Source organism: Geotrypetes seraphini, chromosome 5, assembly GCF_902459505.1.
Source record: "Geotrypetes seraphini chromosome 5, aGeoSer1.1, whole genome shotgun sequence".
Lineage (NCBI taxonomy): Eukaryota > Metazoa > Chordata > Amphibia > Gymnophiona > Dermophiidae > Geotrypetes > Geotrypetes seraphini.
This window is the reverse complement of record NC_047088.1, coordinates 269,925,605-269,938,312: the sequence shown is the minus strand read 5'-3', so window position 1 is coordinate 269,938,312 and position 12,708 is coordinate 269,925,605. Positions and strand designations below refer to the sequence as shown.

At 41.6% G+C, this 12,708-nt stretch overlaps 1 protein-coding gene across 1 annotated transcript in view; it reads left to right on the top strand.

Moving 5' to 3' along the window:
- ADCY10 (adenylate cyclase 10) overlaps window positions 1-12,708 on the top strand; it is an 803,671-nt gene that overhangs the window by 193,435 nt on the left and 597,528 nt on the right. The window contains exon 10 of the mRNA XM_033944139.1: window positions 4,450-4,526. Within this exon, the coding sequence (XP_033800030.1) occupies window positions 4,450-4,526 (77 nt within the window). The remainder of the gene's footprint in view (window positions 1-4,449; window positions 4,527-12,708) is intronic.

Genomic DNA, 12,708 nt, shown 5'->3' with positions numbered 1-12,708 from the left:
TAACAGGAAAGCTAGACTCGGGAGAGTCTCTGGACGTAGTGTACTTGAACTTCAGTAAGGCTTTTGACAGCGTCCCACACCGCAGGCTGTTAAGCAAGATGAAATCGATGGGGTTAGGTGAGACACTAACTGCATGGGTCAACGATTGGCTGAGTGGAAGATTTCAGAAGGTGGTGGTCAACGGCACCCTCTCTGAAACATCGGAGGTGACTAGCGGAGTGCCACAGGGCTCAGTCCTGGGTCCACTCCTTTTTAACATATTCATAAGGGACTTGACTCGAGGGCTTCAGGGTAAAGTAACATTATTCACCGATGACGCCAAACTATGTAATATAGTAAGTGAAAGCAATTTGCAGGATAGTATGGCGCAGGACCAGCTTACATTGGAAAGCTGGTCCTCAACCTGGCAGCTGGGCTTCAACGCTAAGAAATGTAAGGTCATGCATCTCGGTAGCAGAAATCCATGCAGAACTTACACCTTAAATGGAGAAACATTAGCTAGGACTTCAGTAGAATGAGATTTGGGAGTAATCATCAGTGCAGACATGAAGGCTGCCAAGCAAGTGGAGAAGGCCTCATCCAAGGCAAGGCAAATGATGGGTTGTATCAATAGAAGTTTCGTCAGTCGGAAACCTGAAATCATAATGCCACTGTACAGAACCATGGTGAGACCTCATCTGGAATACTGTGTGCAATTCTGGAGGCCACATTACTGTAAGGACGTGCTCAGAGTCGAGTCGGTTCAGCGGATGGCCACTAGGATGATCTCAGGGTTCAAGAGTCTCTCGTATGAAGAGAGACTGAACAAATTGCAGCTCTACACTCTCGAAGAGCATAGGGAGAGGGGGGGACATGATTGAGACATTTAAATACATCACAGGACGTGTCGAGGTGGAAAAGGACATCTTCTTTCTCAAAGGACCCTCGGCCACAAGAGGGCATCCGCTCAAACTCAGAGGAGGGAAATTTAATGGTGACACCAGGAAGTATTTCTTCACGGAAAGAGTGGTGGATCACTGGAACAAGCTTCCAGTGCAGGTGGCCAAGGCCACCAGCGTGCCTGACTTTAAGAATAAATGGGACATCTACGTGGGATCCCTACGAAGGTCGAGTTAAGGAATTGGGCCATTAGCACACAGGCTTAATGGGGTGGGTCAGTAGAGTGGGCAGACTTGATGAGCTATAGCCCTTTTCTGCTGACATCTTTCTATGTTTCTATCTACACCCTCCCAGCCATTGAAGCCCTCTCCAGCCCATCCTCCCCCAAATGGCCATATACAGACACAGACCATGCAAGTCTGCCCAGTACTGGCCTTAGTTCAATATTTAATATTATTTTCTGATTCTAGATCCTTTGTGTTCATCCCACACTTCTTTGAACTCAGTCACCATTTTCCTCTCCATCACCTCTCTCGGGAGCTCATTCCAGGCATCCACCACCCTCTCCGTAAAGTAGAATTTCCTAACATTGTTCTTGAATCTACCCCTCAACCTCAAATTATGTCCTCTGGTTTTACCATTTTCCTTTCTCTGGAAAAGATTTTGTTCTACGTTAATACCCTTCAAGTATTTGAACATCTGAATCATATCTCCCCTGTCCCTCCTTTCCTCTAGGGTATACATATTCAGGGATTCCAGTCTCTCCTCATATGTCTTCTGGCACAAGCCTCCTATCATTTTCGTCACCCTCCTCTGGACCGCTTCAAGCCTTCTTACATCATTGGAACATTAGATCAAACTACAGCCCAAAAACAAACTGAAAGGCTACAGTCTCACCACATTTCTCATAAGTCCATTTCTTACATTTTTTTTAAATTTTAACAATTTTTTTAATTTTTGAATATTTCTTGGGTTAGCTAAGCCATTTACTTATCATAAGATCAAAGGTTGTTTAGGCAGCATCAAATCAGCATTTAGAAATGTATATTGCATACTTGTCTACCATCTGATTTTAGAAAGTTAGGATATACAAAACACGTCCAAATTGCGAATACATGCATGTGGCCAAGGGCATGCTCGAGGCATGTTTTGGCAGGGCTGAAATGTACAAGTGCATTCCCCATTTCAGAGGGGAATGACTCTTTGCCAGATAAGGTCTCCAAAACTGAACACAATACTCCAAGTGGGGCCTCACCAATGACCTGTACATGGGCATCGACACCTTCTTCCTTCTACTGGCTACGCCTCTCTTTATACAGCCCAGCATCCTTCTGGAAGCAGCCACTGCCTTGTCACACTGTTTTTTCGCCTTTAGATCTTCGGACACTATCACCCCAAGGTCCCTCTCCCCGTCCGTGCATATCAGCTTCTCTCCTCCCAGCATATATGGTTCCTTCTGATTTATAATCCCCAAATGCATTACCTCAGCAAAATTCTTCAACCTCACAAATGGACTCTCAACTCTGCAACTCTCTAATCCATCTTTGCACAATGGGGCACCCCACAAGTAGACATGTTTGTGGCTCCTCACAATCACCAGTTACCCCAGTTTTGCTCCAGGCTTTACTCTCCTCTCCATCTGGAAGCAGATGCCTTTCTCCTGGACTGGATGGGTCTGTTTCTCTACTCATTCCCTCCAGTTCCACTCATGTTGAGAACTCTGTTCAAACTCAAACAAGAGGCGGCCACCATGATCCTCAATGCTCCACAGTGGCCTAGACAACATTGGTTCTCCCTTCTACTTCAACTCAGTTCCAGGGAAACAATACCACTTTCAGTATTTCCTACTCTGCTTATTCAGAATCAGGAATCTCTTCTACATCCCAACCTGCAATCGCTCCACCTGACAGCTTGGTTTCTCTTGAGTTCAGTTTGAGTTCTTCTGAATTATGTCTCTCTCTGCCTGTTCGACATATTATTGATGCCTCCAGGAAACCAGCCACTCAGCAATGTTACCAAAAGTAACTAGGTTTTCTTCCTGGTGTTTTCTTTATCACCATGATCCAACTTCCTTGGCAGTAGAATTGATGTTGGATTATCTACTTTCTCTATCTGATTCTTGACTTAAGTCTACATTTATCTGCAGAGGGAAAACCTCTTACTGCTCATCCTTTGGTCTCCAGGCTCATGAAAGGACTTTTCAATGTTAAACTACCTCTCAAGCCTCCACCTGTTGTCTGGGATCTTAATGTAGTACTTCCCAGCTTGATGAAGCCACCATTTGAACCAATGGCTACAGCTCATCTCAAGTTTCTCACCTGGCAAGTTGTCTTCCTTATTGCTCTCACCTCTGCCTTGGTAGCAGATCCACCCTTCACAATTTTTCATCATGACAAGGTGGTTCTGTGTACACATCCAAAGTTTCTTCTGAAAGTTGTCACTGAATTTCATCTTAATCAGTCAATTGTTCTACCAGTATTTTTTTTTTTCTAAGCCTCATTTTCATGCTGAAGAAACCGCTTTGCACACTTTGGACTTCAAACGAGCTGTGGCCTATTATATTGACCAGACAAAGCCACATCTCCCCAACTGTTCATCTCTTTTGATCCTAACAAGTTGGGGCATCCTGTTTCTAAGAGAACGATTTCAAACTGGCTGTCTGTCTACATCTCGTTCTGCTATGCTCAGACTGGACTGGCACTGGAGAGTCATGTCACAGCCCATAAAAATTAGAGCTATGGCAACTTCTATTGCTTTCCTCAGATCTACTCCCATTGAGGAAATCTGTAAAGCTGCCACCTGGTCCTCAGTTCATACATTCATTTCTCACTACTGCCTGGAGTCCTTCTCCAGATGGGATGGGCATTTTGACCAATCTGTATTACAAAATTTGTTTTCCTAAAGGCCCACCATCCCATTTCTGTTAGCTTGGAGATCACCCATATATGAGAATATGCTGCCTGCTTGTCCTGGGATAAAGCACAGTTACTTATCGTAACAGGTATTATCCAGGGACAGTAGGCAGATATTCTCATAACCCACCCACATCCCCGAGTTGGCTTCTTAGCTGGATTATCTTAACTGAGGGACCGTGCGCCCTACGTTAGGTGGGAAGGTACTCGCACATGTTCAGTTCAGGCTATCGTGAACTTTCTAAAGTCTTAAAGTGGTCTAAACTTTCTAAACTTTTAAAGTGGTCCATACCGGGTCTCTGACGATGATGTCATCCATACGTGAGAATATCTGCCTGCTGTCCCTGGATAACACCTGTTACAGTAAGTAACTGTGCTATTTACTTGTGCACGTTGCTTTACTTGTGTGGTTGTAGTGGATTAAATATTTTTGTTCTGTTTGTGAAACATCTGCATTTCATTCCTCTACATCACTATATTGTCATCACACTTTCCTAAGGCAGGAAATGAAAGATGTAGAAGGGGATGGTGGCAGTCATGCATCTTAAAGGGAATGGAGCTGGGGAACAGCAAACTCAGGACATTCAGCCTTAACTGTTAGGGGTGAGAGATGCCAAAATACTGGGATTGGACAATGACATATACTTTCTCTTCCTAGGGTTGTTTCCGTAGGTGTCACTAATGGACCTGTGTTCTGTGGTGTGGTTGGGCATCCTTTCCGACATGAATACACAGGTAAGATGAGCTTGAGTCCTTTACTTATATTGTGGCCTATATAAGGCTATGGTTGTCATGCAAAATCTCACCAAGAGAGACCATGGTGTGTATTCAGTTGGTGCATTAACTGTTTAGCATGGGAATTACCACAAGCTACATCATAATAGCTGTCATGCAGTAATTTCTGAGTTAAAGGGCATGGAATGAGTGAGGACTGCACTTGAAGCCACATGAAACAGAAACCTCAGAAGGTAACTGATAGTAACAGCAAAGTACTGGAAACACTCCAACGATACAGGTAATACAGACGTTTTGCATTAATCACAAGTTAGTTTCTGAAGTCTGTCTGCTAACTTGAAAACCTTAACACTGCTTCATAAAAGAGGCTCCTAAGCAAGTGATTTTCAACTTTTCTTCATCTCTCTGCACACTGACAAGGCACTAAAATAGTCCAGGCACACCATCAGTTTCTTTTCCAACTAACATCAAGAACACAATATTATATCTGCCAACAATGTATATGATAAACTGTTTTAGCTTTCAAAGGATTACATATAAATGCTGTTTCAGTCCATGTCTTGACCTGTCAATACACCATCAGAATATATATTTTATTAGGGTTACCAGATGTCCGGGGAAACCTGGACAGGTCCTCTTTTTCAGCAGGCAAAGAGGATACAGGATATTCCTTATTCAGAACAGGAATATAAGGTCTCTGCATATGCGGATGATATACTGCTTCATTTGAGAAATCGGGAAACAACCATTCCATGTTTACTTGAATTAATAGATAAATTTGGAAAATTTTCAGGATATAAGATAAATTGGAGTAAATCAGAAGTTCTTCCACTTAATGTACATTGTACAAAAGGTTTATTTGACTCATTTCCCTTTCTATGGAAAGAAGATGGAATAAAATATTTAGGCATTTGGATTAAAAATACACTGGAAGACACAATGAAAGTAAATGAAAAATCTTTATTATAGAAGGTTACAGAAATGTGTGAGCAATGGAATCCTTTACATCTTTCCTGGTGGGGGAGAGTCCAAACTATTAAAATGATGATATTGCCTGTGGTTTATCAAATGGGTATGATACCAGTGCTTTTTCAGGGGTCTTTTTACAAAAAGTTAAATAGTTTTCTTATAAAATTTATTTGGCTAGATAAAATTGCTAGAATTGCTTTAGTGTCTTTACAAAAATCAATTATGGAGGGAGGGGTAATTTTTCCAAATTTTTATAGGTATCATCAAGCCTATATCATGTGCCAAGGTATGTATTAGGTCCTCCTAGAGCCCACTGAAAATATTCCAGATTGGTTGTGGTTGGAATGGCGACTCATTTTTCCTCCAAGATTAAACCATGTTCTTAGTATAAAAATGCCTAGGATATATAAAGAAAACAGAATATTACTTGATACATGGAAAACCTTAAGAATTAATAATTTAACATCTATTCCAATAAATAAATCAACAAATCAAACTATATGGCTTAACTCCAAGATTCAAATTGGCGAATTTAAGGTCATCTGGAAGCATTGGGTATAAGAACTCTAATGGTAAACTGCTTGATTTTTCACATTTGCTACATAAATTTGGTCTTGATAAATTACAAAGTTATAGATGGTTGCAACTGAAGCAGGCCATACAGGCGGGGTTCCCTGAATGGAAAAATCTCACTAATCAATACAGTTTGGAGTTCTTATGCTTTCAGGTGGACTCCCTGGGACACCAGGCCACACAGTGGTATAAATTGATATCCGGATTAATAAATAAAAAAACAAAAACTGGTCTTAGGGACATTTGGAGCATTGAGATTAAGCATCAAATTACAGCGTCTCAATGGCCAAGAATTTGGTCTTGGAGGATGAGATGTACAATGTCGGCATCTATGAGACAAACTTGGTTTTTTCTGTTACATAGAGCATTTTGGACCCCTGTTTGTTTACAAAAATTAGATAGCTCTAAGTCTAATAGATGTTGGCATTATCATCTTGAAGCAGGGACTTTAGATCATATATTATTCTATTGTCCATTTATTTTGGCTTTTTGGAAATCGATATGGGGCCAAATAAATTATTTATTAGAAAATCCGGTGGCTTTATCATATGATACCATATTATTTGGCATGTCAATGAGGAAAAAAAGTCAAATTTCTTCAAAAAATAATGTTATTACTTACTATGACAGGAGTAGCCATTCAACAAATTACATTTAATTGGAAAAATTGGAGTATACTTAACTACAGTTTCTGGTGGAATTCTCTGTGTCATATATATAAGATGGAAAGAATGCTAGCCATGCAAAAAGGAAATTTTAATAAATTTCAGGCGGTTTTGGGTCCATTAATAGAATATTGTAATAAGTAAATATCATTTTTCCCTATTGGTACAATTGTAAAGTAAGGCATGGGGGAGGGATTTCTGACCTGTTATTAAAATGTTTAGATTAATAGAAAAGATTATATAATATATTATATAATAATATATAGAAACATAGAAACATAGAAATAGACGGCAGATAAGGGCCCACGGCCCATCTAGTCTGCCCACCTTAATGTCCCTCCCCTACCTTTGCCCTGTGAATAGATCCCATGTGCCGATCCCATTTGGCCTTAAAATCAGGCACGCTGCTGGCCTCAATCACCTGTAGTGGAAGACTATTCCAGCGATCAACCACTCTTTCAGTGAAAAAGAATTTCCTGGTGTCACCTCGTAGTTTCCCGCCCCTGATTTTCAACGGATGCCCTCTTGTTGTCGTGGGAACCTTGAAAAAGAAGATATCTTCCTCCGCCTCGATCCGGCCCGTAAGATACTTGAACGTCTCGATCATGTCCCCCCTCTCTCTGCGCTCCTCGAGCGAGTATAGCTGCAATTTGTCAAGCCGTTTTTCGTATGGTAGATCCTTGAGTCCCGAGACCATCCGGGTGGCCATTCTTTGCACCGACTCCAGTCTCAGCACATCCTTGCGATAATGCGGCCTCCAGAATTGCACACAGTACTCCAGGTGGGGCCTCACCATGGATCTATACAATGACATAATGACTTCCGCCTTACGACTGACGAAACCCCTTCGTATGCAGCCCATGATTTGTCTTGCCTTGGACGAAGCCTGCTCCACTTGATTGGCAGACTTCATGTCCTCACTGACAATTACCCCCAAGTCTCGTTCTGCTACCGTTTTTGCTAGGATCTCGCCATTAAGGGTATAAGACTTGCATGGATTCTGGCTGCCCAGGTGCATAACTTTGCATTTTTTGGCATTGAAGTTGAGTTGCCATGTCCTAGACCATCGCTCCAGTAGGAGTAGGTCGTGCATCATGTTGTCGGGCACTGAATCTTCGTCTGTTGTGCATTTGCCCACTACATTACTCAGTTTGGCGTCATCGGCGAATAATGTTATTTTACCTCAAAGCCCTTCTGCCATATGTAACTACATATAAAATAGTAGGGATGGGAGGGAGGGTATAAATATTATAATTTAAGTTGAATATGAAAGATAATCAAGTGATATTGTATAAGTTCATAAGAACATAAGAACATAAGCAGTGCCTCCGCCGGGTCAGACCATAGGTCCATCCTGCCCGGCAGTCCGCTCCCGCGGCGGCCCAAACAGGTCACGACCTGTCTGAATCACCAGAAGGGGCTCCCTTGCCACCTTGGTTTCCCATTGAAGTCCTATCTTCCCATCGAAGTCCTAACCCTCCGGTCTTGCACATGCACGACCTGGTTGGGTTTCTATACTTATTACCTGAATACCTCTCTCAGTATCCCACGATCCCTTTATCCCTCAGGAATCCGTCCAATCCCTGTTTGAATCCCTGTACCGTACTCTGCCTGATCACTTCCTCCGGTAGCGCATTCCAAGTGTCCACGACCCTTTGGGTGAAAATAAACTTCCTTGCATTTGTTTTGAACCTATCTCCCTTCAGTTTCTCCGAATGCCCCCTCGTACTTCTTGTCCCCTTCAGTCTGAAGAATCTGTAGGGGACAACAAAATGTTATTTTCTGATACACTTGTTGTAAGATGTAAAAATGAATTAAAAAAAAAAAAGAGAAGACTGTCCATGTTCCTGGACAGACTTTCCAAAACCCGGCAGTTTTTCCAAGTTTGAATTATTCTCTTGACCTGTTTACATGTGTGCTTCACTGATTGTACAGTCCTTCTTGATTGTTAACCGCCCAGAACTCATGGTTGGGTGGTATAAAAGAATAAAGCTTATTATTATTATTCAATAAGCATGTGTGGATGATGTCACTCGCATCTGCGCATGTTGGAGTCCCTCCAGATGCGGCCTGGAGGTCGGTAAAAAATAGATGAGGCTTTTGGGGGGTGGGGCTAAAGGCAGAATGGGGCAGGGCTGCAGTTGGAATAAGGCGGGGCTGGGTACAGAATAGGGCGGGGCCATATATCTGGATTTTTCCATCCTTAAATATGGTAACCCTATATTTTATCATTTCACAAACAATTACAGTGGTACCTTGGTTTACAAGCATGCTCGTAATCCAAAATGCTCGTATATCAAAGCAAATTTCCCCATATGAGATAATGGAAACTCAGATGATTCATTCCACAACCCAAAAACTCAAAGTGAACAGAGTATTTATAAAAAAAAATGTACCTTGTATACTAAAATGAGAGTCTTTCCTTTATTTCTAAAAACAGGTGAAAGCGCAACTCTTCTCTCAAGCCTCTGCCATCCGCCAGCCTCCCTTTCCACATCACACCGAGTCCACATAGCCGGAACCTAAACTATTAGGGGCGGGAGATGCCAAAATACTGGGATTGGACAATGACATATACTTTCTCTTCCTAGATTTGTTTCCATAGCTGTCACTAATGGACCTGTGTTCTGTGGTGTGGTTGGGCTGTGGTGTGGTTTGAAAAGCGGGCTGATATGCAGTATTTGAGAAGAGCACTGTCCCGATAAATGATCATGTATGCACACATTACGTATAATCACGCACAATGTCGATGAGCACGTCATTGACGTGCGTGCTTTCATGTGACACACGCATACACGCTCATTTATTGGTACAGTGCTCGTCTTGCAAATTAAAGTTTGCTGGAGTGTTTTGCTCATCTTGCAAAACACTTGCAAACTGCATTACTCGCAAACCGAGGTTTGACTGTATTAAGATTGTGTTTAAAGTTCAATAATTAAGGGGCTGATTTTCAGACCACAGGAGGTAACATAGTAAATGATGGCAGAAAAAGACCTTCATGGTCCATCCAGGTTGCCTAAAAGGTGACTAGAGCCTCGCCTACTGCTCTATATAGGCCTGGGCCAACTATGTTTAAATGCTGATTGTGAAGGCAGCACTATGCCAACCATGACGAAAATGATATGTGGTGATTGATGCAGAATTCCAGGTCTCACTGCATCTGGATAAGTAGAACCAACATTTCAGCCATCATACTGTGGCTTTCTTTAGGGTATGCTGTGATGTCTGCAGTTTGTCTTTATATATAGTGGGTTCTCTAACCTGATTGGCTGAGGTTTGAGGTGATTTAGACAGGAAAGTTCATTGGTCATGAATTTGAATTTTGGCGGGAAACTTTGTTGGTCACAAATTTGGAATTGGTGGGAAGGTTTTTTGGTCACAAATTTGAATTGTGGAGGGAAAATTCGTTGGTCACAGATTTGATTTTTGCCAGGTAAGTTCGTTGGTACACAAATTTGAATTGTGGCGGGAAAGTCCAATGGGCACAATTTTAAATTGGTGGGAAAGTTAGTTGGACATTTTCAAATTCTTTCAGAAAAGAGGCTGGAAACTTTGAGATGGAGGGAGAAGGCGTGTGTCCTCGGCCCTAGTCCTTTATGCGCTAAATTTCTTTTGGATGAGTGGTTGCCATGCTTTGTTTATGGAGAGTCCTTTATCTCCATTGAAGTTATCGGGGTGTCTTGCTATCTCTATTGCCCCTTTGAGTCTTCTCGGCCACCAGCAGTTTTCTTTCTCCAGGACTTTTGTGTTTTCAAATCTAATCGTATGACCAGTTTTCTTGGCATGGAGAGCTACAGCTGATTTTTCTGTGTTGCATAGGTTGTCCCATTAAATCATGTTTGTCTACTTGTTCTGTAATTTTATTCTTTACTGGCTGATCACCCGGCATTGCCTGGATATAAATTCCCTTGAGGAACGTTCACTTGAGGATTAACATCACACAAATTTTCAGTTTTCACTTTCTGTTTAGGCTTCACCACACCACAGCTGTATTTCCTTAATACTGTTGACTTTAACATCATTCTGACTGTGACATCATTCCCCAAGGTTCACACCATTGGTCAAAGCAATATCTGTCTTTTTCTATGATTCTTTATATGTCACCCCCTTCCCACCCACGCAGTGTTTGTTCTCAGTAACTGATATGTATACCAAGTTTGGTTGAAATTTGTCTATGTGTTTCGGCGTTATGCTGAAACATACATACATCCAATTTTATATAAATAGATAATAGTTTCCATTATCTCCTGGCATGGAAGTTAGACTTACCAGTCTTTTATTTTTAACATTTTATAAGAGATATTGTGGAAGATATGGGAAATATGAGTAGTACAAAAGCACAGGTGGAAGAAAAAAATGGCTACAGCTGAAAAGAGGTGACAAGAACTTTTTCATATATATTGAGAAAAGGAGAAAGGCATAGAATGGGATTGTAAGACTGAAAGATGCTGAGACTGACTACGTGGAGAGTGATGAGGATAAAATGAATATTCTACCTACCCAGACATGTTGAGACCTGGAAAACTGCAACAATCATTCCAAACAAATACTTCTCTTCGATGTTTACAGAGAAAAATCCATGGTTAGCTGCCGAGGATATTTCTGGGAATGGAGTGGATATTGCACCGTTCTTAGGAGAAAGCATTTATATACAACTTGGAAATCTGTAAACGGACAAAGCTTTGGGATCAGATGGGACACATTCCAGAATACTGAAGGAGCTCAGAGAAATCCTTGCAGGACCTTTTAAGGATTTTTTAATAGAGCTTCAGAGACAGGAAAGGTTCCGTGGAATTGGAAACAAGTGGATATAGTCTTTCTTCACAAAAGCAGGGACAAGGAAGAAATGGGAAACTACAGACCGGTAAGCCTCACTATGGTGGTAGGAAACATAATGGAGTTGCTGTTGAATGAAAAGATAATTAACTTTCTAGAATCCAACGGGTTGCAGGATCTTTAGGCAATATGGTTTCACAAAAGAAAATCGGGCAGATGAATCCAATTAACTTCTTTGACTGAGTGACCAATGAACTGGATAAAGGACATGCACTAGATGTAATCAACTTGGATTTCAGCAAAGTCTTTGATATGATTCATCACAGAAGACATGAATAAGTTGAGAGGGTTGAACTTAGGACCCACAGTACTGAATTGGATTAGAAACTGACAGAGGGTGCTGGTAAATGGAATTCATTCAGAGGAAATGTGAGGATGTGGAGTGCCTTAGGAGTTGGTACTGGGGCTTATTCTGTGTAATATATGAGAAACATTGCTGAAGAGTTAGAAGGAAAACTTTGCCTTTTTGCAGATGATACAAATATTGCTAACAGAGTGGATACCCTGGAGAGAATAAAAACCACGGGAACAGATCTCCAAAAATAAGATGATTGGTCAAAGATCTGACAATTAAAATTTAAAGCAAAGAAATGCAGAGTGATGTACTAGGGGTTCAGAAAACCAAAGAAGATGTAAAAGATAGAAACATAGAAATAGACGGCAGATAAGGGCCACGGCCCATCCAGTCTGCCCACCCTAATGACCCTCCCATACCTTTACCTTGTGAATAGATCCCACGTGTCAATCCCATTTGGCCTTAAAATCAGGCACGCAGCTGGCCTCAATCACCTGAAGTGGAAGACTATTCATGATAGGAGGCAAGAGATTGATAAGCACTGTTCAGGGGGGGGGGGTGACTGAGGATCTAAAGGTGATGAAATAAAGTGACAAGGCCAGAAGGATGCTAAGCTGTACAGAGAAAAGTATAACCAGAAGAAAGGAAACGTATAAAAATGAAGACTATATGGCCTTTCTAGACTGCATTACCACCATCATCTGGAGTCCCAATGTATTCGCCCCAAGCTTTCCCTCCCCTCCCCACATCTCACCCATCCCAGGGTTTGCTACTGATATATAGACAACCCAATAATCAAGAATACTTCTCGGCCAATTCCCATATCAACCAGTCAGGATGACTT